Raw genomic sequence first — 27,086 nt, 5'->3', positions numbered from 1 at the left:
AAGTCTCTGAATGTCCTTGAGTGGCCCAGAACTCGATCTAACATCTCTGGAGAGACCTGAAAATAGCTGTGCAGCGACACACCCCATCCAACCTGACAGAGCTTGAGAGGATCTGCAGAGAAGAAGGGGAGTAACTCCCCAAATACAGGTGTGCCAAGCTTATATAGCATCATACCCAAGGAGACTCGAGGCCAAAGGGTCTTCAACAAAGTACTGAGTAAACGGTCTGAATACTTATGTACATCTGATATTTGAGTTTGTATTTGTAATAAATTTGCAAACATTTCTAAAAACCTGTTTTTGCTTTGTCATTATGGGGTATTGTGTATAGTTTGATGGGGAGAAAAACTATTTAATACATTTTATAATAAGCCTGTGACATAACAAAATGTGTAAAAAGTCATGAATACTTTCTGAATGCGCTGTATGAATAGATGGTAGCAGACTCACCCCTGTCACTGTCATAGAGGTAGGCGAACTTGTCCCACTTGTAATACTCCACTAAGCTGACCAGAGGTCCCTTGATGTCGGGTCTCATCTGAAGGACAAACTGATTGAGTCCATCAGCAGGGAAGGACGGTGTGATGAAGGACACGTGGAGGGTCTCACAGAAAGACGTGATGGTGTTCACACTCTTCTTGTCATAGAAACCAAAGATGGCATAGACACCCCTGGAGAACTGGGAACAAACTGCAGAGAGAGAGAGGGTTGGTTAGCACCATGCTAACCCTATCACTAGCACCATGCAAACCCTATCACTAGCAACATGCTAACCCTATCACTAGCACCATGCTAACCCTACCACTAGCACCATGCTAACCCTACCACTAGCACCATGCAAACCCTACCACTAGCACCATGCTAACCCTATCACTAGCACCATGCTAACCCTATCACTAGCACCATGCTAACCCTATCACTAGCACCATGCTAACCCTACCACTAGCACCATGCAAACCCTACCACTAGCACCATGCTAACCCTACCACTAGCACCATGCTAACCCTACCACTAGCACCATGCTAACCCTATCACTAGCACCATGCTAACCCTATCACTAGCACCATGCTAACCCTATCACTAGCACCATGCTAACCCTATCACTAGCACCATGCTAACCCTATCACTAGCACCATGCTAACCCTATCACTAGCACCATGCTAACCCATCACTAGCACCATGCACATGCTAACCCTATCACTAGCACCATGCCCCTATCACTAGCACCATGCTAACCCTATCACTAGCACCATGCACCATGCTAACCCATCACTAGCACCATGCTAACCCTACCACTAGCACCATGCTAACCCTATCACTAGCCCTATCACTAGCAACATGCTACTAGCACCATGCTAACCCTAACTAGCACCATGCTAACCCTACACTAGCACCATGCTAACCCTATCACTAGCACCATGCTAACCCTATCACTAGCACAAACATGCAACATGCTAACCCCACTAGCACACTAGCACACATGCTAACCCTATCACTAGCACCATGCTAACCCTACCACTAGCAACATGCTAACCCTATCGCTAGCACCATGCTAACCCTATCACTAGCACCATGCTAACCCTATCACTAGCACCATGCTAACCCTACCACTAGCACCATGCTAACCCTATCACTAGCACCATGCTAACCCTATCACTAGCAACATGCTAACCCTATCACTAGCACCATGCTAACCCTATCACTAGCACCATGCTAACCCTATCACTAGCGGTTGTGATTGAGGGTGTGTGTGTGTGCCCGCGCGCCTACACCTGTGTTTGTGTCTGTTAGAGTGTGTGTGTGTGTGTCTGTTAGAGTGTGTGTGTGTGTCTGTTAGAGTGTGTGTGTGTGTCTGTTAGAGTCTGCGTGTGTGTGTGTCTGTCAGAGCGTGTGTGTGTGTGTGTTAGAGTGTGTGTGTGTGTCTGTTAGAGCGTGTGTGTGTGTGTGTGTGTGTGAGTATATTTAGCTGTCCTACTTCAGCGCCCTGATTCCTTTATTCTCTAAAGGAAAAACAGTGTTCCCTTCCTGCTTTGTCATGAGACACAGACCGCTTTTACGCCATTGAGCAGAGAGAGAGAGAGACGACATGGTAGCATCACTGAGGGAAAACACGTTACTGTGGGGGGGGGGGCAGGCAGAGAGAGAGAGACGACATGGTAGCATCACTGAGGGAAAACACGTTACTGTGTGGGGGGCAGGCAGAGAGAGAGAGACGACATGGTAGCATCACTGAGGGAAAACACGTTACTGTGTGGGGGGCAGGCAGAGAGAGAGAGACGACATGGTAGCATCACTGAGGGAAAACACGTTACTGTGTGGGGGGCAGGCAGAGAGAGAGAGACGACATGGTAGCATTACTGAGGGAAACACGTTACTGTGTGGGGGGGGGGCAGGCAGAGAGAGAGAGACGACATGGTAGCATCACTGAGGGAAAACACGTTACTGTGTGGGGGGGGCAGGCAGAGAGAGAGAGACGACATGGTAGCATCACTGAGGGAAAACACGTTACTGTGTGTGGGGGGCAGGCAGAGAGAGAGAGACGACATGGTAGCATTACTGAGGGAAAACACGTTACTGTGTGGGGGGCAGGCAGAGAGAGAGAGACGACATGGTAGCATTACTGAGGGAAAACACGTTACTGTGTGGGGGGGCAGGCAGAGAGAGAGACGACATGGTAGCATCACTGAGGGAAAACACGTTACTGTGTGGGGGGGGCAGGCAGAGAGAGAGAGAGAGAGACATGGTAGCATTACTGAGGGAAAACACGTTACTGTGTGGGGGGGGGCAGAGAGAGAGAGACGACATGGTAGCATCACTGAGGGAAAACACGTTACTGTGTGGGGGGGGGGCAGGCAGAGAGAGAGAGACGACATGGTAGCATCACTGAGGGAAAACACGTTACTGTGTGGGGGGGGGGCAGGCAGAGAGAGAGACGACATGGTAGCATCACTGAGGGAAAACACGTTACTGTGTGGGGGGGCAGGCAGAGAGAGAGAGACGACATGGTAGCATCACTGAGGGAAAACACGTTACTGTGTGGGGGGCAGGCAGAGAGAGAGAGAGACGACATGGTAGCATTACTGAGGGAAAACACGTTACTGTGTGGGGGGCAGGCAGAGAGAGAGAGACGACATGGTAGCATTACTGAGGGAAAACACGTTACTGTGTGGGGGGCAGGCAGGCAGAGAGAGAGAGACGACATGGTAGCATCACTGAGGGAAAACACGTTACTGTGTGGTCTCCATTCCCACAACAGGCAGAGAGAGAGAGAGAGACATGGCCTAGCATTACTGAGGGAAAACACGTTACTGTGTGGGGGGGCTCCATTACAACACTGTAGTAGAGCATCAGTCAGACATGGTGGTCTCCATTACAACACTGAGGGAAAACAACGTTACTGTGTAGAGGGGGTCAGACATGGTCTGGTCTCCATTACAACACTGTAGTAGAGCATCAGTCAGACATGGCCTGGTCTCCATTACAACACTGTAGTAGAGCATCGGTCAGACATGGCCTGGTCTCCATTACAACACTGTAGTAGAGCATCGGTCAGACATGGCCTGGCTCCATTACAACACTGTAGTAGAGCATCAGTCAGACATGGCCTGTCTCCAGTACAACACTGTAGTACATCAGTCAGGGTCTGGTCTCCATTACAACACTGTAGTAGAGCATCAGTCAGACATGGTCTGGTCTCCATTACAACACTGTAGTAGAGCATCAGTCAGACATGGTCTGGTCTCCATTACAACACTGTAGTAGAGCATCAGTCAGACATGGTCTGGTCTCCATTACAACACTGTAGTAGAGCATCGGTCAGACATGGCCTGGTCTCCATTACAACACTGTAGTAGAGCATCAGTCAGACATGGCCTGGTCTCCATTACAACACTGTAGTAGAGCATCAGTCAGACATGGCCTGGTCTCCATTACAACACTGTAGTAGAGCATCGGTCAGACATGGTCTGGTCTCCATTACAACACTGTAGTAGAGCATCGGTCAGACATGGCCTGGTCTCCATTACAACACTGTAGTAGAGCATCGGTCAGACATGGTCTGGTCTCCATTACAACACTGTAGTAGAGCATCAGTCAGACATGGCCTGGTCTCCATTACAACACTGCAGTAGAGCATCAGTCAGACATGGTCTGGTCTCCATTACAACACTGTAGTAGAGCATCAGTCAGACATGGTCTGGTCTCCATTACAACACTGTAGTAGAGCATCAGTCAGACATGGTCTGGTCTCCATTACAACACTGTAGTAGAGCATCAGTCAGACATGGTCTGGTCTCCATTACAACACTGTAGTAGAGCATCGGTCAGACATGGCCTGGTCTCCATTACAACACTGTAGTAGAGCATCAATCAGACATGGCCTGGTCTCCATTACAACACTGTAGTAGAGCATCGGTCAGACATGGTCTGGTCTCCATTACAACACTGTAGTAGAGCATCGGTCAGACATGGCCTGGTCTCCATTACAACACTGTAGTAGAGCATCGGTCAGACATGGTCTGGTCTCCATTACAACACTGTAGTAGAGCATCAGTCAGACATGGCCTGGTCTCCATTACAACACTGCAGTAGAGCATCAGTCAGACATGGTCTGGTCTCCATTACAACACTGTAGTAGAGCAAAGTAGAGCACAGAGCTGAGTAGAGAAGAGTAGGGCACTGAGGAGAGTAGAGCACAGAGCAGAGTAGAGCAGAGTAGAGCAGAGTAGAGCACAGAGCAGAGTAGAGCACAGAGCAGAGTAGAGCAGAGTAGAGTAGAGCACAGAGCAGAGTAGAGCACAGAGCAGAGTAGAGCAGAGTAGAGTAGAGCACAGAGCAGAGTAGAGCAGAGTAGAGCACAGAGCAGAGTAGAGCAGAGTAGAGCAAAGAGCAGAGTAGAGCATAGAGCAGAATAGAGCACAGAGCAGAGTAGAGAAGAGTAGAGCACAGAGCAGAGTAGAGCACAGAGCAGAGTAGAGCACAGAGCAGAGTAGAGCAGAGTAGAGCAAAGAGCAGAGTAGAGCATAGAGCAGAATAGAGCACAGAGCAGTAGAGAAGAGAAGAGTAGGGCACAGAGCAGAGTAGAGCAGAGAGCAGAGTAGAGCACAGAGCAGAGCAGAGTAGAGTAGAGTACGGAGCAGAGTAGAGCACAGAGCAGAGCAGAGTAGAGCACAGAGCAGAGTAGAGCACGGAGCAGAGTAGAGCACAGGGCAGAGTAGAGCACAGAGCAGAGTAGAGCACAGAGCAGAGTAGAGCACAGAGCAGACTAGAGCAGAGTAGAGCACAGAGCAGAGTAGAGCAGAGTAGAGCACAGAGCAGAGTAGAGCAGAGTAGAGCACAGAGTAGAGTACAGAGCAGAGTAGAGCACAGAGCAGAGTAGAGCACAGAGCAGACTAGAGCAGAGTAGAGCACAGAGCAGACTAGAGCAGAGTAGAGCACAGAGCAGAGTAGAGCACGGAGCAGAGTAGAGCACAGAGCAGAGTAGAGCAGAGTAGAGTAGATCACAGAGAAGAGTAGAGCACAGTACAGTACAGCACGGTAGAGTAGTGTAGCAGTACAGTATATCGCAGAGTAGAGCACAGAGCAGAGTAGAATAGTGCGCAGATTAGAGTGGACACAGAGTAGAGCAGAGCAGAGCAGAATAGAGCAGAGTAGCATGGAGCAGAGCAGAGTAGATCACAGCAGAGCAGAGCAGATTACAGAGCAGAGCAGAGTAGATAACAGTAGAGCAGAGTAGAGCACAGAGCAGAGCAGATCACAGAGCAGAGTAGAGCAGATAACAGTAGAGCAGAGTAGAGCACAGAGCAGAGCAGATCACAGAGCAGAGTAGATCACAGAACAGAGTAGATCACAGAGCAGAGTAGAGCACAGAGCAGAGTAGAGTAGAGTGGATCACACAGCAGAGTAGAGTAGAGCACAGAGCAGAGTAGAGCACAGAGCAGACTAGAGCAGAGTAGAGCAGATTACAGAGCAGACTAGAGCAGAGTAGAGCAGATTACAGAGCAGAGCAGAGCAGATTACAGAGCAGAGCAGATTACAGAGCAGAGCAGAGTAGATTACAGTAGAGCAGAGTAGAGCAGATTACAGAGCAGAGCAGAGCAGATTACAGAGCAGAGCAGAGCAGATTACAGAGCAGAGCAGAGTAGATTACAGTAGAGCAGAGTAGAGCACAGGAGCAACAGGAGCCAGGTGCGAGATAACGGTATGGAGCATGAGAGCATGGATGTTCTTCACAGCAACAGTTACATCTATCAACAGAAGCGCCAAGAGGCGGGGACCCGCCTGAGCGCCTACAATTGAGCAAGTTTAAACCACGCCCAGTTTTTGACAGGTTAAAAACTTACTGTCATCAGGGTATATTATAATATTTTTGTCAGGAACAAGTTCCAGTTGTCACGCTTTGGTCATCGTGTTTTGTGTTTTCGTTATATATTTGGTTAGGCCAGGGTGTACAGTTTTATATCTTTATGTTTTGAGGCATTGCTGAAAATAGGGGGTAAAGGTTGGCAAAGTTCTCAATCAGGGTCAGGTGATTCTCGTTGTCTCTGATTGGGAACACTTTAGTAGCCTGGGTTTCACTGCTTTAAAAAATTGTTCCTGTCTAGTATACAATAGGCTTATTAGGTTTCATGTCATCATTTGTTGTTTTTGTATTTATTTTTAATGTATTTTGTTTCATTTTTTTTTGCATTGTCCGACTCTCTTTCGCTGTTACATTAGTTCTCTGTTTTTCCCTAGAGAGCCCGTATTATGAAAATTGCATTTACCATTATTAGCTAATAAAAAATACATAGTATACAATAGGTGACTGATTGTCATATTTATCCTGATACCAGATTAGAATTGATGCAATTCTAACAATAGCCATAGTCAGCTAGCTAACATAGCAACACTCTCAGTTTGAACCGGGTGTTTGAGTAGGCTAAACTAGCTATCTGCATTCGCTAGCTAAGTAACTAAGTAAATGAGATGAAACATAAACATTAAAATATATATATATATATACAGTATATACAATACCAGTCAAAAGTTTGGACACACCTATTCATTCCAAGTATTTCTTTATGTTTGACTGTTTTCTACATTGTAGAATAATAAGGAAGACATCAACACTATGACATAACACATGGAATCATCTGGTAACCAAAAAAGTTTAAAAAAAATCTAAATATATTTTATATTTGAGATTCTTCATGGTAGCCAACCCTTTGCCTTGATGACAGCTCTTCGCATTCTCTCAACAGTTTCACCTGGAATGCTTTTCCAGCAGTCTTGAAGGAGTTCCCACATATGCTGGTTACTTGTTGCTCTCAGGTGTCCAGGTAAAACCCAAATGCAGACTGTGTTGAAGTAACAAAGTTTATTACAGCAGGCAAACGACATGTCAAGGCAGGCAGGGATCGATAATCCAGAGTAGAGGCAATGGTACAGTGTCAGGGGCATGCAGAGTGGTCAGGCAGGTGGTCAGGACAGACAAGTGTCAAAACCAGGAGGGTGAGAAAAAGAGAGACTTGGAAAAAACAGAACCTGAGACAAAATGCTGGTTGACTTGAAAAACAAGAAGAACTGGCAACAGACAAACAGAGAACACAGATATAAGTACCCAGGGGATAATGGGGAAGATGGGTGACACCTGGATGGGGGTGGAGACAAGCGGTAATCTGTTTGTTGACTTGTCTTTCGAAGACCTTAGAAAGGCATGGTAGGATAGATATAGGTCTGTAGCAGTTTGGGTCAAGAGTGTGTCCCCCTTTGAAGAGGGGGATGACCGCAGCTGCTTTCCAATCTTTGGGAATCCCAGACGACACGAAAGAGAGGTTGAAAGGCTACTAATAGGGGTGGCAACAATTTCGGCAGATAATTTTAGAAAGAAAGGGTCCAGATTGTCTAGCCCGGCTGATTTGTAGGGGTCCAGATTTTGCAGCTCTTTCAGAACATCAGCTGAACGGATTTGGGAGAAGGAGAAATGGGGAAGGCTTGGGCGAGTTGCTGTTGGGGGTGCAGTGCTGTTGACCGGGGTAGGAGTAGCCAGGTGGAAAGCATGGCCAGCCGTAGAAAAATGCTTATTGAAATTGTCAATTATGGTGGATTTATCAGTGGTGACAGTGTTTCCTATCTTCAGTGCAGTGGGCAGCTGGGAGGAGGTGTTCTTATTCTCCATGGACTTTACAGTGTCCCAGATTAATGTACTTTGGTGCGAAAAGTGCAAATCAATCGCAGAACAACAGGAAAGGACTCTGTGAAGATGCTGGAGGAAAAAGGTACAAAAGTATCTATATACACAGTAAAACAAGTCCTATATCGATATAACCTGAAAGTCCGCTCAGCAAGGAAGAAGCCACTGCTCCAAAACCGCCATAAAAAATCCAGACTATGGTTTACAACTGCACATGGGGGCAAAGATCGTACTTTTTGGAGAAATGTCCTCTTGTCCGATAAAATACAAATTTAACTGTTTGGCCTTAATGACCATCGTTATGTTTGGAGGAAAAGGGGGGAAAGGGGGGGCTTGCAAGCTGAAGAACACCATCCCAACCGTGAAGCATCATGTTGTGGGGGTGCTTTGCTGCAGGAGTGACTGGTGCACTTCACAAAATAGATGGCATCATGAGGATGGAAAATTATGTGGATATATTGAAGAAACATCTCAAGACATCAGTCAGGAATTTAAAGCTTGGTCGCAAATGGTTCTTCCAAATGGACAATGACCCCAAGCATACTTTCGAAGCAAAATGGCTTAAGGACAACAAAGTCAAGGAATTGGGGTGGCCATCAGAAAGCCCTGATCTCAACCCTACAGACAATTTGTGGGCAGAACTGAAAAAGCGTGTGCGGGCAAGGAGGCCTACAAACCTGACTCATTTACACCAGCTCTGTCAGGAGGAATGGGCTGAAATTCCCACTTATTGTGGGAAGCTTGTGGAAGGATACCCGAAACGTTTGACCCTAATTGAGGGTATGTAAACTTCTGACCCACTGGGAATGTGATGAAAGAAATAAAAGCTGAAATAAATCATTCTCTCTACTATTATTCTGACATTTCACATTCTTAAAATAAAGTGGTGATCCTAACTGACCCAAGACAGGGGATTTTACTAGGATTAAATATTAGGAATTGTGAAAAAACTGAGTTTAAATGTATTTGGCAAAGGTGTGTGTGTCACACCCTGACCGAACCAAAATAATAAAGAAAACAAAGATAACTAAGGCGTGACAGTATGTAAACTTCCGACTTCAACAGTGTCACGTTCTGTCCATCGTTCGTATGTGTTTTCCTTATTTTAGTGTTGGTCAGGACGTGAGCTGGGTGGGCATTCTGTGTTGTGTGTCTGGTTTGTCTATTTCTATGTTTGGCCTGATATGGTTCTCAATCAGAGGCAGGTGTTAGTCATTGTCTCTGATTGGGAACCATATTTAGGTAGCCTGTTTTGTGTTGGGTTTTGTGGGTGATTGTTCCTGTCTCTGTGTTTGCACCAGATAGGACTGTTTAGGTTTTCACTTTTCTTGTTTTGTATAGTCTGTTCATGTATAGTCGTCTTTATTAAAAACATGAATAACCACCATGCTGCATTTTGGTCCGCCTCTCTTTCACCAGAAGAAAACCCTTACAAACTGTATATACTACAAAATATATCTATCTCTCCTCTGTCTCTGTCTCTCTAGCTTCTCCTTAATTTAGGAAGAAATTAATGTGTAAAAAACTGTTCAACTATTGTCTTTCTCTCTCTTTGCTAGAGAGATGCTTTCAGTACTAGATTCATTCTCTGATCCTTTGATTGGGTGGACAACATGTCAGTTCATGCTGCAAGAGCTCTGATAGGTTGGAGGACGTCCTCCGGAAGTTGTCATAATTACTGTGTAAGTCTATGGAAGTGAGTGAAAACCATGAGCCTCTTAGGTTTTGTATTGAATTCAATGTACCCAGAGGAGGACAGACACTAGCTGTCCTCCGGCTACACCATGGTGCTACCCTACAGAGTACTGGCTACTGTAGACCTTCATTGCAAAACAACAGTGTGTTCTAATCAATTATTTGGTGATGTGAATATATTCAGTTTTATCTAAAAAAGATAACCTTTTTAATGTTTCACTATTTGTAGGATGGTCCTCCCCTTCCTCCTCTGAGGAGCCTCCTCTGATAGACATCCATCCACCAACTCAGTCCACAAAACCCCTATTTCATGGCAATAGCGCTCACTTTTCCCCTTAGTTTTGAAAGCAATGGCCCATGTCCTCGGGACATGGCTAGACGTCCAATTTCTTGGTCAATCTTGAACGACCTGGCTGGTTCTCTGTAAGGTGAGAGCAGCGGGTGAAGTAAGAGAGAACTTAGAGGAGAGGCTGGACCTGCTCTCTCTCTTCTGACCAACCGTCCTACAAACAGGCAGCGGACTGCCCCAAGCATCATGCAGGGTACCCTCATCTCTCCACCCCTTCACTCCCCTGCCCGTGTGTGTGTCTGTGTGTGTCTGTGTGTGTCTGTGTGTGTGTGTTACTCACAGCAGTTGGTGACAGCGAAGCTGTTGGCAACCTCCAGGTTGTCTATGTGAGGAGTGAGGCGGAAGTCCTGGGTTCCATACTGGACCATTCCAATCCGGAACGCACTATACTCCTGATCAGCACCGCGTGGGAACAGCCCCCCTACACACACACACACACACACACACACACACACACACACACACACACACACACACACACACACACACACACACACACACACACACACACACACACACACACACACACACACACACACACACACACAGAGAACCCCCCCACACACACACAAGGAGAATGTTTAGCTGGTTATCTAGGCAGTCTGGCAGTACTCTGGGAGAATGTTTAGCTGGTTATCTAGGCAGTCTGGCAGTACTCTGGGAGAATGTTTAGCTTGTTATCTAGCTAGTCTGGCAGTACTCTGGGAGAATGTTTAGCTGGTTATCTAGCAGGTCTGGCAGTACTCTGGGAGAATGTTTAGCTGGTTATCTAGCCGGTCTGGCAGTACTCTGGGAGAATGTTTAGCTGGTTATCTAGCTGGTCTGGCAGTACTCTGGGAGAATGTTTAGCTGGTTATCTAGCTGGTCTGGCAGTACTCTGGGAGAATGTTTAGCTGGTTATCTAGCCGGTCTGGCAGTACTCTGGGAGAATGTTTAGCTGGTTATCTAGCTGGTCTGGCAGTACTCTGGGAGAATGTTTAGCTGGTTATCTAGCCGGTCTGGCAGTACTCTGGGAGAATGTTTAGCTGGTTATCTAGCTAGTCTGGCAGTACTCTGGGAGAATGTTTAGCTGGATATCTAGCTTGTCTGGCAGTTCTCTGGGAGAATGTTTAGCTGGATATCTAGCTAGTCTGGCAGTTCTCTGGGAGAATGTTTAGCTGGATATCTAGCTGGTCTGGCAGTTCTCTGGGAGAATGTTTAGCTGGATATCTAGCCGGTCTGGCAGTTCTCTGGGAGAATGTTTAGCTGGATATCTAGCCGGTCTGGCAGTTCTCTGGGAGAATGTTTAGCTGGATATCTAGCTAGTCTGGCAGTTCTCTGGGAGAATGTTTAGCTGGTTATCTAGCCGGTCTGGCAGTTCTCTGGGAGAATGTTTAGCTGGTTATCTAGCCGGTCTGGCAGTTCTCTGTATGTTGTTTCCCTGTCTTCTGTGGTTCAACTTTCTGACGTTGTCTACCCAGAACGGCTTCGTTAAGAAACACTCTGATTCTGTCTGTATTAAACAGAGAGAATGTTTAGAAACACTCTGATTCTGTCTGTATTAAACAGAGAGAATGTTTAGAAACACTGATTCTGTCTGTATTAAACAGAGAGAATGTTTAGAAACACTGATTCTGTCTGTATTAAACAGAGAGAATGTTTAGAAACACTGATTCTGTCTGTATTAAACAGAGAGATGTTTAGAAACACTGATTCTGTCTGTATTAAACAGAGAGAATGTTTAGAAACACTGATTCTGTCTGTATTAAACAGAGATAATGTTTAGAAACACTCTGATTCTGTCTGTATTAAACAGAGAGAATGTTTAGAAACACTGATTCTGTCTGTATTAAACAGAGATAATGTTTAGAAACACTCTGATTCTGTCTGTATTAAACAGAGAGAATGTTTAGAAACACTGATTCTGTCTGTATTAAACAGAGAGAATGTTTAGAAACACTGATTCTGTCTGTATTAAACAGAGAGAATGTTTAGAAACACTGATTCTGTCTGTATTAAACAGAGAGAATGTTCAGAAACACTCTGATTCTGTCTGTATTAAACAGAGAGAATGTTTAGAAACACTCTGATTCTGTCTGTATTAAACAGAGAGAATGTTTAGAAACACTGATTCTGTCTGTATTAAACAGAGAGAATGTTTAGAAACACTCTGATTCTGTCTGTATTAAACAGAGAGAATGTTTAGAAACACTGATTCTGTCTGTATTAAACAGAGAGAATGTTTAGAAACACTCTGATTCTGTCTGTATTAAACAGAGAGAATGTTTAGAAACACTGATTCTGTCTGTATTAAACAGAGAGAATGTTTAGAAACACTCTGATTCTGTCTGTATTAAACAGAGAGAATGTTTAGAAACACTCTGATTCTGTCTGTATTAAACAGAGAGAATGTTTAGAAACACTCTGATTCTGTCTGTATTAAACAGAGATATTCTTTAGAAACACTGATTCTGTCTGTATTAAACAGAGAGAATGTTTAGAAACACTCTGATTCTGTCTGTATTAAACAGAGAGAATGTTTAGAAACACTCTGATTCTGTCTGTATTAAACAGAGAGAATGTTTAGAAACACTCTGATTCTGTCTGTATTAAACAGAGAGAATGTTTAGAAACACTGATTCTGTCTGTATTAAACAGAGAGAATGTTTAGAAACACTGATTCTGTCTGTATTAAACAGAGAGAATGTTCAGCTGCATCAACATCTACATATTTCCATGACCATCCATATTGAACTGAAACAGCCATATTGAACTGAAACATCCATATTGAACTGAAACATCCATATTGAACTGAAACATCCATATTGAACTGAAACAGCCATATTGAACTGAAACAGCCATATTGAACTGAAACAGCCATATTGAACTGAAACAGCCATATTGAACTGAAACAGCCATATTGAACTGAAACATCCATATTGAACTGAAACAGCCATATTGAACTGAAACCGCCATATTGAACTGAAACATTCATATTGAACTGAAACATCCATATTGAACTTAAACAGCCATATTGAACTGAAACAGCCATATTGAACTGAAACAGCCATATTGAACTGAAACATCCATATTGAACTGAAACAGCCATATTGAACTGAAACATCCATATTGAACTGAAACAGCCATATTGAACTGAAACAGCCATATTGAACTGAAACAGCCATATTGAACTGAAACAGCCATATTGAACTGAAACAGCCATATTGAACTGAAACAGCCATATTGAACTGAAACAGCCATATTGAACTGAAACAGCCATATTGAACTGAAACAGCCATATTGAACTGAAACAGCCATATTGAACTGAAACAGCCATATTGAACTGAAACAGCCATATTGAACTGAAACAGCCATATTGAACTGAAACATCCATATTGAACTGAAACAGCCATATTGAACTGAAACAGCCATATTGAACTGAAACAGCCATATTGAACTGAAACAGCCATATGTAAACCATCCAATGTAAAGTCAACTTTGCCTGCTCAGAGTTAAAATCACATGATGAAACCCACCAGATGAAGTAACAACTGTTTTCAGATGATGTCATTGGGAACATTTATCTTCTAACTGTTTGGTCTGCAAAACATAGAAAGTGTTTTCACATCCAGTATGTTGATGTTGGGGTAGTGCTGGAGATCATGGAAATGGGTTGTAAATGGTGCAAACACATCCCTATCCATCACCTGTCTCAGTCTCAGGACATGGTGATGGCTGGAGATGCAACCAGGGAGTATGATTATCTGGTTGAACGTCTACATAGCTACACACCCATCCATATTGAACTGAAACAGCCGTCCATATTGAACTGAAACAGCCATCCATATTGAACTGAAACAGCCGTCCATATTGAACTGAAACAGCCGTCCATATTGAACTGAAACAGCCGTCCATATTGAACTGAAACAGCCATCCTTATTGAACTGAAACAGCCTTCCATATTGAACTGAAACAGCCATCCTTATTGAACTGAAACAGCCATCCATATCTATCTCAAACAGCCATATTGAACTGAAACAGCCATATTGAACAGAAACAGCCATTCTTAATTAACTGAAACAGCCATATTGAACTGAAACAGCCATCCTTAATGAACTGAAACAGCCATATTGAACTGAAACAACCATATTGAACTGAAACCGCCATCCTTATTGAACTGAAACAACCATATTGAACTGAAACCGCCATATTGAACTGAAACAGCCACCCATATCTAACTGAAACAGCCACATTGAACTGAATCAGGCATCCTTATTGAACCTGAACTAAAACAGCCTCCCATATCCAACTCGAATAGCCATATTGACCTGAAACAGCCATATTGAACTGAAACTGCCATATTGAACTGAAACAGCCATCCATATCTAAGTGAAACAGCCATATTGAACTGAAACTGCCATTCATATTGAACTGAAACAGACTTCCATATCTAACTCAAACAGCCATATTGAACTTAAACAGCCATATTGAACTGCAACTGCCATTCATATTGAACTGAAACAGCCATCCATATCTATCTCAAACAGCCATATTGAACTGAAACAACCTTCCATATCAATCTCAAACAGCCATATTGAACTGAAACAGCCATCCATATTGAACTGAAACAGCCTTCCATACCTAACTCAAACAGCCATATTGAACTGAAACAGCCTTTCATATCTAACTCAAACTGCCACATTGAACCAAAACAGCCATCATATCTAACTCAAACAGCCATATTGAACTGAAACAGCCATCCATATCTAACTCAAACAGCCACATTGAACTGAAACAGCCTTCCATATCTAACTCAAACAGCCATATTGAACTGAAACTGCCATTCATATCTAAATCAAACAGCCATATTGAACTGAAACAGCCTTCCATATCTAACTCAAACAGCCATATTGAACTGAAACAGCCATTCATATCTAACTCAAACAGCCATATTGAACTGAAACAGCCTTCCATATCTAAATCAAACAGCCATATTGAACTGAAACAGCCATATTGAACTGAAACAGCCATATTGAACTGAAACAGCCATATTGAACTGAAACAGTCTTCCATATTGACATCACACCACCTTCGCTTTGGCTCCCCCTCCTGTCCAGTTCAGGTGTTCGGCATCGCCTGCCTTCTAGCTGCTGCTGAACCTGCTGATGGAAAACGCCCTTCATCAACCCCGGGCTTGTCTCGTCATCATTACACGCACCTGGTTCCAATCCTCACTTTATCACTGTATATATACTCCCTCTGTCATTTGTCTTTGTCGGTCATTGTCAATGTTGCTTGTTTTCCTGAGAGGAATCTATCCTACTATTCCTGAGTATTTTACTATTTATCACTTTGGGTTTCATCATGCCTCCTGCCTACTCCTCCTTAAACCTGTGACTGCCTCCTGCCTTTTCCTCTCTAAACCTGTGACTGCCTCCTGCCTTTTCCTCTCTAAACCTGTGACTGCCTCCTGCCTACTCCGCTCTACACGTGTGACAGAATGACCGACCCAAGAGAACAGGAAGCAGCAGGACATCCCAACCTCTCCACTATAGGAGCGAAGCTCCTACACCACGACTCATGTCTGGAGCACCTAGGGACTGCCATGGACGAGTTGCTCCAGACCGTACACCAGCTACAGGCTACACCACCACCTTCCCAGCTCTGCACGGTCGTTCCAGCCACCCCACCACCATCTACATCACCCAGTCCGATCAGCAACGTCCACCTGCCCCTCCCCGAGTGGTTTGACGGCACCCAAGCTCACTGTATGGGGTTCTTCTGCTGTGTGACCTGGCATTGGTGATCTCGGTGCTGACAGTCCGGGCTCTGGAGTGGGAGCACGCCGTCTGGGAGAGGGACGGTCCAGAAGTGCAGTCCTATGAGAACTTCACCCAACTCTTCCGTGCTGTTTTCGACCATCTTCCAGAGGGCCGAGAGTGAGGTGAGCATCTCCTCCGTCTACGCCAAGGGGTCCAGGAAAGCGTCTGAGTACACTCTGGATTTCCGGAAGGTGGCTACGTCCACAGGGCTGGAGTGACCAGACCATGTTGACGCTTTTCCGCAGCTGGCTACTGGCGGATGTCCAGACCGAGCTGGACCTCATGCTGGACCAGCTCATCGCCATGGCCATCCGCCTGGATAATCTCCTACGTGCCCGTCGTCGCCTATCCCGGGGGTTCGGGTCTCTTCCAGGAACCTCCAGCGAGACTGAGCCCATGGAGGTGGGCACGACGCACCTTGTCCCCGAGGAACGTCAACACCACCGTCAACAGGGTCTCTGCTCATACTGCGACGAGTCGGACCACCCCTGGAATACCTGTTCCAGAAGGAGAAACAGGCGAGGAAGCGACAGGCCGAGGAGCACTCCTGCACCTTCCCAGGTAGGTATGGCCGTGCCTTGCTCCTCTCTGTCCACCCAGCCCGTCCTCCTTCCTGTCACCTTCCCGGACTAGTAGACTCAGGTTCTGCAGTCAATTTCCTAGACCAGTCAGTGGCCTTATCATTACGCATTCCTCTAGTCCCTTTACAACTTCCTATCCCAGTCCATGCCCTAGACAACTGTCCCCTAGGAACAGGACTGGTGTGCCAGACCACGATTCCCATTTCCCTTTACAACCCCCTATCCCAGTCCATGCCCTAGACAACTGTCCCCTAGGAACAGGACTGGTGTGCCAGACCACGATTCCCATTTCCCTTTACAACCCCCTATCCCAGTCCATGCCCTAGACAACTGTCCCCTAGGAACAGGACTGGTGTGCCAGACCACGATTCCCATTTCCCTTTACAACCCCCTATCCCAGTCCATGCCCTAGACAACTGTCCCCTAGGAACAGGACTGGTGTGCCAGACCACGATTCCCATTTCCCTTTACAACTCCCTATCCCAGTCCATGCCCTAGACAACTGTCCCCTAGGAACAGGACTGGTGTGCCAGACCATGATTCCCATTTCCATCACAGTTGCTCACAACCACCATGAAAGCATCACTTTCCTCATCTTAGACTCTCCTGCACACCCCGCAGTTTTAGGTTTCCCCTGGTTACAGTTGCATAACCCCAGAATATTGTGGACAGAGAGGTTGTTGGGTTGGTTGCAGGAGTGTCAAGGGAGGTGTCTCTCTGTGTCTATCTGTGCCACCTCTGTGGAAAGTCCGGACCTATCCCGGAGGAGTACCGGGACCTACAGGTGGATTTTTCGAAGACTCGTGCCACATTCCTGCCCCCTCATTGCCCATCGGACTGCACTATCGACCTACTGCCTGGTTCCACTGGATCAACGCCTAGACTCCATCCATGCGCCTTCTACTCACGGAAGCTGTCTCCTGCGGGGGCGGAATTACGATGTGGGGGATCGTGAGTTGCTGGCCGTCAAGACATGGCGGCACTGGCTGGAGGGTGCACAACATCCATTCATTGTTTGGATGGACCACGGGAACCTAGAGTATATTCAAGCAGCGAAGAGGCTGAACCAACGTCAGGCCAGGAGGGCCCTATTACTCGCCAGGTTTGACTTTACCCTCTAAGAATCTAAGAATGTCAAGGTTGATGCGTTGTCCTGGAGACACAGAACATGGAAGGGAGAACACCCACATCAGGCCAGGAGGGCCCTATTACTCGCCAGGTTTGACTTTACCCTCTAAGTATCTAGGAATGTCAAGGTTGATGCGTTGTCCTGGGACACAGAACATGGAAGGGAGAACACATGCCCCGGCGTACTCCGTCCGCAGCCTGTTGGACTCACGGCGTCATGTCTCTCCAGTACCTGGTCGACTGAGAGGGGTACGGTCCCGAAGAGAGGTGCTGGGTTCCAGCGCGGGACATCCTGGACCGTTCTCTCATTCGGGAGGCGTCGTCCCGACCGACCTGCACGTGTCTCCGGGGTCGTCCCGAATGTCAGCGGCGCCCTGCTGCTGGGGCAGCGCCTCAGGATGGGGTACTGACACACCAGCCTTCGCTTTGGCTCCCCCTCCTGTCCAGCTCAGGCGTTCGGCGTCGCCGGGCTGTATCACAACCGGCTGTGATTGGTAGTCCCATAGGCCGGTGCACAATTGGCCCAGTGTCGTCCCGGTTATGCCATCATTGTAAATAAGAATTTGTTCTTAACTGACTTGCCTAGTTAAATAAAGGTTCAATTAAAAATTAAATGTAAAAAAGCTGCTGCCGAACCTGCTGATGGAAAACGCCCTTCATCAACCCCGGTCTCGTCATCATTACACGCACCTGGTTCCAATCCTCACTTTATCACTGTATATATATACTCCCTCTGTCATTTGTCTTTGTCGGTCATTGTCCATGTTGCTTGTTTTCCTGAGAGGAATCTATCCTACTATTCCTGAGGACTTTATTATTTATCACTTTGGGTTTCATCCCACTTTTAGAAATGGTGCTTTAATAAATTCAGTAGTTCTAAACCTGCGACTGCCTCCTGCCTACACCTCTCCAAACTTGTGACAATTGAACTGAAACAGCCATATTGAACTGAAACAGCCATATTGAACTGAAACAGCCATATTGAACCGAAACAGCTATCCATATCTAACTGAAACAGCCATATTGAACTGAAACAGCCAGCCATATTGAACTGAAACAGCCATATTGAACTGAAACAGCCATATTGAACTGAAACAGCCAGCCATATTGAACTGAAACAGCCATGTTGAACTGAAACAGCCATATTGAACTGAAACAGCCATACTGAACTGAAATAGCCATATTGAACTGAAATAGCCATATTGAACTGAAACTGCCATGCATAATGAACTGAAACTGCCATGCATAATGAACTGAAACTGCCATGCATAATGAACTGAAACTGCCATTCATAATGAACTGAAACTTCCATGCATAATGAACTGAAACTGCCATGCATAATGAACTGAAACTGCCATTCATAATGAACTGAAACTGCCATTCATAATGAACTGAAACTTCCATGCATAATGAACTGAAACTGCCATGCATAATGAACTGAAACTGCCATTCATAATGAACTGAAACTGCCATGCATGATGAACTGAAACTGCCATGCATAATGAACTGAAACTGCCATTCATAATGAACTGAAACTGCCATGCATGATGAACTGAAACTGCCATTCATAATGAACTGAAACTGCCATTCATAATGAACTGAAACTGCCATTCATAATGAACTGAAACTGCCATGCATGATGAACTGAAACTGCCATTCATAATGAACTGAAACTGCCATGCATAATGAACTGAAACTGCCATGCATGATGAACTGAAACTGCCATTCATAATGAACTGAAACTGCCATGCATGATGAACTGAAACTGCCATTCATAATGAACTGAAACTGCCATGCATAATGAACTGAAACTGCCATGCATGATGAACTGAAACTGCCATTCATAATGAACTGAAACTGCCATGCATGATGAACTGAAACTGCCATGCATGATGAACTGAAACTGCCATTCATAATGAACTGAAACTGCCATGCATGATGAACTGAAACTGCCATTCATAATGAACTGAAACTGCCATTCATAATGAACTGAAACTGCCATTCATAATGAACTGAAACTGCCATGCATAATGAACTGAAACTGCCATTCATAATGAACTGAAACTGCCATGCATAATGAACTGAAACTGCCATTCATAATGAACTGAAACTGCCATCCACATTTAACTGAACAGACACATTTAATTGAAATAGATATATTGAACTAAAACTTCCATGCATAATGAACTGAAACTGCCATTCATAATGAACTGAAACTGCCATGCATAATGAACTGAAACTGCCATCCACATTTAACTGAACAGACACATTTAATTGAAATAGATATATTGAACTAAAACTTCCATGCATAATGAACTGAAACTGCCATTCATAATGAACTGAAACTGCCATGCATAATGAACTGAAACTGCCATTCATAATGAACTGAAACTGCCATCCACATTTAACTGAACAGACACATTTAATTGAAATAGATATATTGAACTAAAACTGCCATATTGAACTGAAACAGACCTATTTTAACTATCAGTCTATGAGAAGTCACTGTGAGGTTGTCTGGAACAGGCCTTGAATCCCTGACTGCTGTTTCTGTATAATAATCATCCTAATCATACCAATAATAATCCTAATCAAGGCCTGCTATGATACCCAGTTCTGTCGTCCATGATAATGCAGCAGGAAGCAGACCTGATCATTAATAATAACATATTTAAATCTGTTTTAAAGACCAGGCCTGGAACCCTTCTGCCTTCTCAATAGCTTATATATACCCCATCACTCACTCTCTCCTTAATTCCCCTTCTCTCTCTCCTTCCTCATTATCTCCCTCTTGCTCTCCTCTCTTTCCCTCTCCTTCTCCCCCTTGTCTCTCCCTCCTCCCCCGTTTCTCCCTCCCGCCATCTCAGATGCAGTGTAATGCAGATGAAACCACCGCTCCAGTGTTAGGCAGGCTAATAACCACACTACGTGTCAGTACACGGAGACAACATAGACCACTGTCTAATGCAATATATATATATTTATATGTTATATGAATCATTTATTTTCAATATGTAATATATATGAATGTACCTACCGATCTGAACACTGGGAGAACCGCAGAGCGCCTCGCGTCTCAAGCAGATGACAGTTAGGAGAAACACGAGCAGCAGATTCCTCATCGTTGTTAGTTCAGACATTTCATACCGAGAGGCGTCGACATACATCCACTAAATAACGGCCCAGTACACCGAATAACGGTCAGTTCCTCCAGACAGGCGCACAGACGGCTAATCAGACGGTCAGCATGGCGGCCTGGTTACCGGACAGCAGAGGGAACCCACAGCAGGGGGTTGCGTGTCTAATGCACTGGTCTCAGGTCCTGTAGCGGTTCGGTCGTGGGAAGATCTCTCCAGCTCTGCGGATCTCTGTCTCTCTCTGTGTCTGTCTCTCTCTCTCGCGTCTATAGCGCGCGTACAGTTTCGGAATACCGATGAGAACGGAAAGAGCCGAGAGCAGCCGAGTCAGGTTGTTGGGGAAACAGTCCACATTACTGATGGGCATTCCGGCTCTTTTCAGTGAGCCGGATCGTTCTGCTCAGCTCTCTTTTGGCTCCCAAATGGCTCTTTAAAAAATATATGTTTTGTATTTTCTCAAGTCAAACACTTTGCGATAGTTTGACTATGATTGGTGTTAAAACAATTCTAATTAAATTATTAAATGAAATCATACTCTACCTTAACTACAATATATTTAAAAATGCATTGGTTTGTAATGAAAAAGAATGCTATTAAACATTTGCATTTACACTTTTTAATGTATATAAACAAAGTGCATATAAATCCAACAATTCAAAACGAATACAATCAGCATAATAGAATATTGCAATAACAATGTGCAAAACTGCAGCATCCCACTTAAAACATTAAACTGGTCCCTCTTTTCTCTCTTCTTTGTTTCCATGTTAAAACTGCAGCATCCCACTTAAAACATTAAACTGGTCCCTCTTTTCTCTCTTCTTTGTTTCCATGTTAAAACTGCAGCATCCCACTGAAAACATTAAACTGGTCCCTCTATTCTCTCTTCTTTGTTTCCATGTTAAAACTGCAGCATCCCATTTAAAACATTAAACTGGTCCCTCTATTCTCTCTTCTTTGTTTCCATGTTAAACTGCAGCATCCCACTTAAAACATTAAACTGGTCCCTCTCCCACTTAAAACATTCTGGTCTCTTTCTTTGTTTCCATGTTAAAACTGCAGCATCCCACTTAAAACATTAAACTGGTCCCTCTATTCTCTCTTCTTTGTTTCCATGTTAAAACTGCAGCATCCCACTTAAAACATTAAACTGGTCCCTCTATTCTCTCTTCTTTGTTTCCATGTTAAAACTGCAGCATCCCACTTAAAACATTAAACTGGTCCCTCTATTCTCTCTTCTTTGTTTCCATGTTAAAACTGCAGCATCCCACTTAAAACATTAAACTGGTCCCTCTTTTCTCTCTTCTTTGTTTCCATGTTAAAACCAGCAGCGGTTTCTTCTCTCAGTAATTATTTATCCCGTTTTCGAGAAGACCCTCTCAGAGGGAACGGATGTGGCCACTATGCAGAGTCTCCCTGTCATGACTTTAGTAAGCCGTGGGTAGACAGAGGCCTTGTTCTTCCACCAGCTCAGATGATCTGCTCCTCCAAATAGGATTTGACCTCCATTATGCGATCTGCTGAGGGATTCCTTCGTGCTGCAACCCCAGTTGCTCTCATTAAACAGCATCTAAACAGCAGACGTTTGTGGCACTACTGCTGGTGCTTCTGCTCCTTCTGCTCCCTCTTCTTCCTGTTGCCCCGGTGCCTGAGCCAGCTGACTGCAGGGGCCGTCCCTCCCTCTTCTTCCTGTTGCCCTGGTGCCTGAGCCAGCTGACTGCTGGGGCCGTTCCTCCCTCTCCTTCCTGTTGCCCTGGTGCCTGAGCCAGCTGACTGCTGGGGCCGTCCCTCCCTCTTCTTCCTGTTGCCCTGGTGCCTGAGCCAGCTGACTGCTGGGGCCGTCCCTCCCTCTTCTTCCTGGTGCCTGAGCCAGCTGACTGCTGGGGCCGTCCCTCCCTCTTCTTCCTGTTGCCCTGGTGCCTGAGCCAGCTGACTGCTGGGGCCGTCCCTCCCTCTTCTTCCTGTTGCCCTGGTGCCTGAGCCAGCTGACTGCTGGGGCCGTCCCTCCCTCTTCTTCCTGGTGCCTGAGCCAGCTGACTGCTGGGGCCGTCCCTCCCTCTTCTTCCTGTTGCCCTGGTGCCTGAGCCAGCTGACTGCTGGGGCCGTCCCTCCCTCTTCTTCCTGTTGCCCTGGTGCCTGAGCCAGCTGACTGCTGGGGCCGTCCCTCCCTCTTCTTCCTGGTGCCTGAGCCAGCTGACTGCTGGGGCCGTCCCTCCCTCTTCTTCCTGTTGCCCTGGTGCCTGAGCCAGCTGACTGCAGGGGCCGTCCCTCCCTCTTCTTCCTGGTGCCTGAGCCAGCTGACTGCAGGGGCCGTCCCTCCCTCTTCTTCCTGTTGCCCTGGTGCCTGAGCCAGCTGACTGCTGGGGCCGTCCCTCCCTCTTCTTCCTGTTGCCCTGGTGCCTGAGCCAGCTGACTGCTGGGACCGTCCCTCCCTCTTCTTCCTGTTGCCCTGGTGCCTGAGCCAGCTGACTGCTGGAGCCGTCCCTCCCTCTTCTTCCTGCTGCCCTGGTGCCTGAGCCAGCTGACTGCTGGGGCCGTCCCTCCCTCTTCTTCCTGTTGCCCTGGTGCCTGAGCCACCTGACTGCTGGGGCTGTCCCTCCCTCTTCTTCCTGGTGCCTGAGCCAGCTGACTGCTGGGGCCGTCCCTCCCTCTTTTTCCTGTTGCCCTGGTGCCTGAGCCAGCTGACTGCTGGGACCGTCCCTCCCTCTTCTTCCTGGTGCCCTGGTGCCTGAGCCAGCTGACTGCTGGGGCCGTCCCTCCCTCTTCTTCCTGTTGCCCTGGTGCCTGAGCCAGCTGACTGCTGGGACCGTCCATCCCTCTTCTTCCTGTTGCCCTGGTGCCTGAGCCAGCTGACTGCTGGGACCGTCCCTCCCTCTTCTTCCTGTTGCCCTGGTGCCTGAGCCAGCTGACTGCTGGGGGCCGTCCCTCCCTCTTCTTCCTGTTGCCCTGGTGCCTGAGCCAGCTGACTGCTGGGGGCCGTTCCTCCCTCTTCTTCCTGTTGCCCTGGTGCCTGAGCCAGCTGACTGCTGGGGCCGTCCCTCCCTGCTGCTGAGGTTATTCTGTGAAGAGCCTCATCAATCGCTCTGACATCACTGAAAGCTAACTTCTTAAACCTTTTTCAAAGGTCTGACTCACATTGGCTGCAGATAGTGTGATCACACAGTCTTCGGGAACAGTTAGTGCTCTCATGTATGTTTCTGTGTTATTTGCCTCGAAGTGAGCATATAAGTAGTTTAGCTCGTCTGGTAGGCTTGTATCACTGGGCAGCTCTCAGCTGTGCTTCCCTTTGTGGTCTGTCATGGTTTGCAGGCCCTGTCACATCTGACATGCGTCAGAGCTGGTGTAGTATGATTCAATCTTAGTCCTGTATCAACGCTTCATCTGTTAGATGGTTCATCGGAGGGTATAGCGGGATTTCTTATAAGCTTCCGGCTTAAAGTCTAGCCTTTAGCTCAGTGCGGATGCTGCCTGTAATCCATGGTTTCTGGTTGGGGTACGTACGGTCACTGTGGGGATGAAGTCATCAATGCACTTATTGATGAAACCAATGATTGATGTGGTAAACTCCTCAATGCCATCGGAGGAATCCCGGAACATATTCCAGTCTGCACTAGCAAAACAGTCCTGTAGCTTAGCATCTGCTTCCTCTGACCACATTTTTATTGATCTAGTCATGGGTGCTTCCTGCTTTAATTTTTGCTTGTAAGCAGGAATCAGGAGGATAGAATTATGGTCAGATTTGCCAAATTGAGGGCGAGGGAGAGCTTTGTACCCGTCAGAGTTATTTATTTTCTGGTTGCACATTTAACATTCTGATAAAAATGTGGTAAAACGGATTTAAGTTTCCCGGATTCTAGGAGCGCCGCCTCTGGGTGTTTTCTTGTTGCTTACGGCGGAATACAGCTCATTCAATGCTGTCTTATAGTGCCAGCCTCTGACTGTGGTGGTATGTAAACAGCTACAAAGAATACAGATGAAAACTCTTTAGGTAGGTAGTGTGGTCTACAGCGTATCATGAGATACTTTACCTCAGGCGAGCAATAGCTCGAGACTTCCTTAGATATCGTGCACCAGCTTTTGTTTACAAAAATGCATAGACTGACGCCATTTGTCTTACCAGACGGCACTGTTCTATCTTGCCGGTACATTGTATAACTAGCCAGCTATATGTTGATATTGTCGTCGTTCAGTAGTTTAATAGTTTGGTAGTTTAATCTTCTGCGTAACTCTGCGATTTTATTCTCCTTTAGATTGCACGTTTGCTAGCAGAATGGAGGGAATTGGGGGTTTATTTAATCTCCTACGAATTCTCAGAAGGCCCGACCTTCAGCCCCTCTTTCTCCGCCTCCTCTTCACGCAGATCGCAGGAAAACAGTATATGTTCCAGAGGAAGCAGTATATCCTTCGCGTTGGGCTCGTCAGTGACATGAAAGGAAAAAAGGATTCTGCTAGTCCGTGGTGAGTAATCGCAGTCCTGATGTCTAGAAGTTATTTTCAGTCATAAGAGACGGTAGCGGCAACATTATGTACAAAATAAGTTAGAAACAGCACAAATAAACTAACAAAAAAACACAATCGGCTGGGGGCAAATAAAATGTCTGTCTTCTTCTCCGGCACCATCTCCGGCACCGAGGCCCTTCTCCCCCGATTACTCAGTTTGGCCGGGCGGCCAGCTCTAGGAATAGTCTTGGTGGTTCCAATCTTCTTCCATTTAAGAATGATGGGGGCCATTGTGCTGCAGAAATGTATTGGTACCCTTTCCCAGATCTGTGCCTAGACACATTTCTGTCTCTGAGCTCTACGGACAATTCCTTCCATCTCATGGCTTGGTTTTTGCTTTGAGGTGCACTGTGCACTGTGGGACCTTATATAGACAGGTGTGGCCTTTCCAAATCATGTCCAATCAATTGAATTTACCACAGGTGGACTCCAATCAAGTTGTAGAAACATCTCAAGGATGATCATTGGAAACAGAATCAACCTGAGCTCAATTTTGAGTCTAATAGCAAAAGGTCTGAATACTTACTTACGTGTAAATTTGCTAAACTAAAAACGTGTTTTCGCTTTGTCATTATGGGGTATTGTGTGTAGTATGATGAGGGGGGAAAAACGATTTAATCCATTTTAGAATAATGTAACGTAGGTAGGCAGACAGTATCGAGCTACAGCCATTTCTATCAGGCATGTTTATGCAAATATTCTACAGTAAAACCAGTTCATCAATTACAGTAAATTGTTGTATTATTGTTTCTCCTCAGTGTTAACTTGTAAACTTAGCTAGCTCGCTAGCTAGCTAGCCAATAATTGTTATTTAAATCTGTTTGGAATCCTTTCTTGCATCATACCTATCATACCTATCATACCTATCATACCTATCATACCTATCATACATATCGTACCTATCATACCTATCATACCTATCATACCTATCATACCTATCATACATATCATACCTATCATACCTATCATACCCATCATACCCATCATACCTATCATACCTATCATACCTATCATACCTATCATACCCATCATACCCATCATACCTATCATACCTATCATACCCATCATACCTATCATACCCATCATACCTATCATATTAATCATACCTATCATACCTATCATACCTATCATACCCATCATACCCATCATACCTATCATACCTATCATACCTATCATACCCATCATACCCATCATACCTATCATACCTATCATACCTGTCATACCTATCATACCTATCATACCTATCATACCTATCATACCTGTCATACCTATCATACCTATCATACCTATCATACCTGTCATACCTATCATACCCATCATACCTATCATACCCATCATACCCATCATACCTATCATACCTATCATACCTATCATACATATCATACCTATCATACCTATCATACCTATCATACCTGTCATACCTATCATACCTATCATACCTATCATACCTATCATACCTATCATACCTATCATACCTATCATACCCATCATACCCATCATACCTATCATACCTATCATACCTATCATACCTATCATACCTATCATACCTATCATACCTATCATACCTGTCATACCTATCATACCCATCATACCTATCATACCCATCATACCTATCATACCTATCATACCCATCATACCCATCATACCTATCATACCTATCATACCTATCATACCTATCATACCATCATACCTATCATACCTATCATACCTATCATACCCATC

At 45.5% G+C, this 27,086-nt stretch overlaps 1 protein-coding gene across 1 annotated transcript; it reads right to left on the bottom strand.

The window, feature by feature from the left end:
- Window positions 1-400: 400 nt before the first annotated feature.
- LOC127919769 (glutamate receptor 2-like) lies at window positions 401-21,147 on the bottom strand. Its single transcript, XM_052503574.1, has 3 exons — window positions 20,765-21,147; window positions 10,498-10,638; window positions 401-690 (listed from the first exon to the last, which is right to left on the bottom strand). The coding sequence occupies exons 1-3, from the start codon at window positions 20,892-20,894 to the stop codon at window positions 401-403; spliced, it is 561 nt and encodes a 186-aa protein (XP_052359534.1). The 5' UTR covers window positions 20,895-21,147.
- Between the last annotated feature and the right edge of the window lie 5,939 nt (window positions 21,148-27,086).

The sequence above is a fragment of the Oncorhynchus keta genome, unplaced genomic scaffold (assembly GCF_023373465.1).
Source record: "Oncorhynchus keta strain PuntledgeMale-10-30-2019 unplaced genomic scaffold, Oket_V2 Un_contig_17480_pilon_pilon, whole genome shotgun sequence".
Lineage (NCBI taxonomy): Eukaryota > Metazoa > Chordata > Actinopteri > Salmoniformes > Salmonidae > Oncorhynchus > Oncorhynchus keta.
Note: the sequence above shows the minus strand (reverse complement) of the source record. Positions and strands in the feature narration are given on the sequence as shown.

Coding starts and splice junctions, on each gene's coding strand:
- LOC127919769 (XM_052503574.1), bottom strand. CDS start 20,894: ATGTATGTCGACGCCTCTCGGTATGAAATGTCTGAACTAACAACGATG. Junction 10,639..20,764: donor TTCTCCCAGTGTTCAGATCG/GTAGGTACATTC, acceptor GTGTGTGTGTAG/GGGGGCTGTTCCCACGCGGT. Junction 691..10,497: donor CTTCGCTGTCACCAACTGCT/GTGAGTAACACA, acceptor CTCTCTCTGCAG/TTTGTTCCCAGTTCTCCAGG.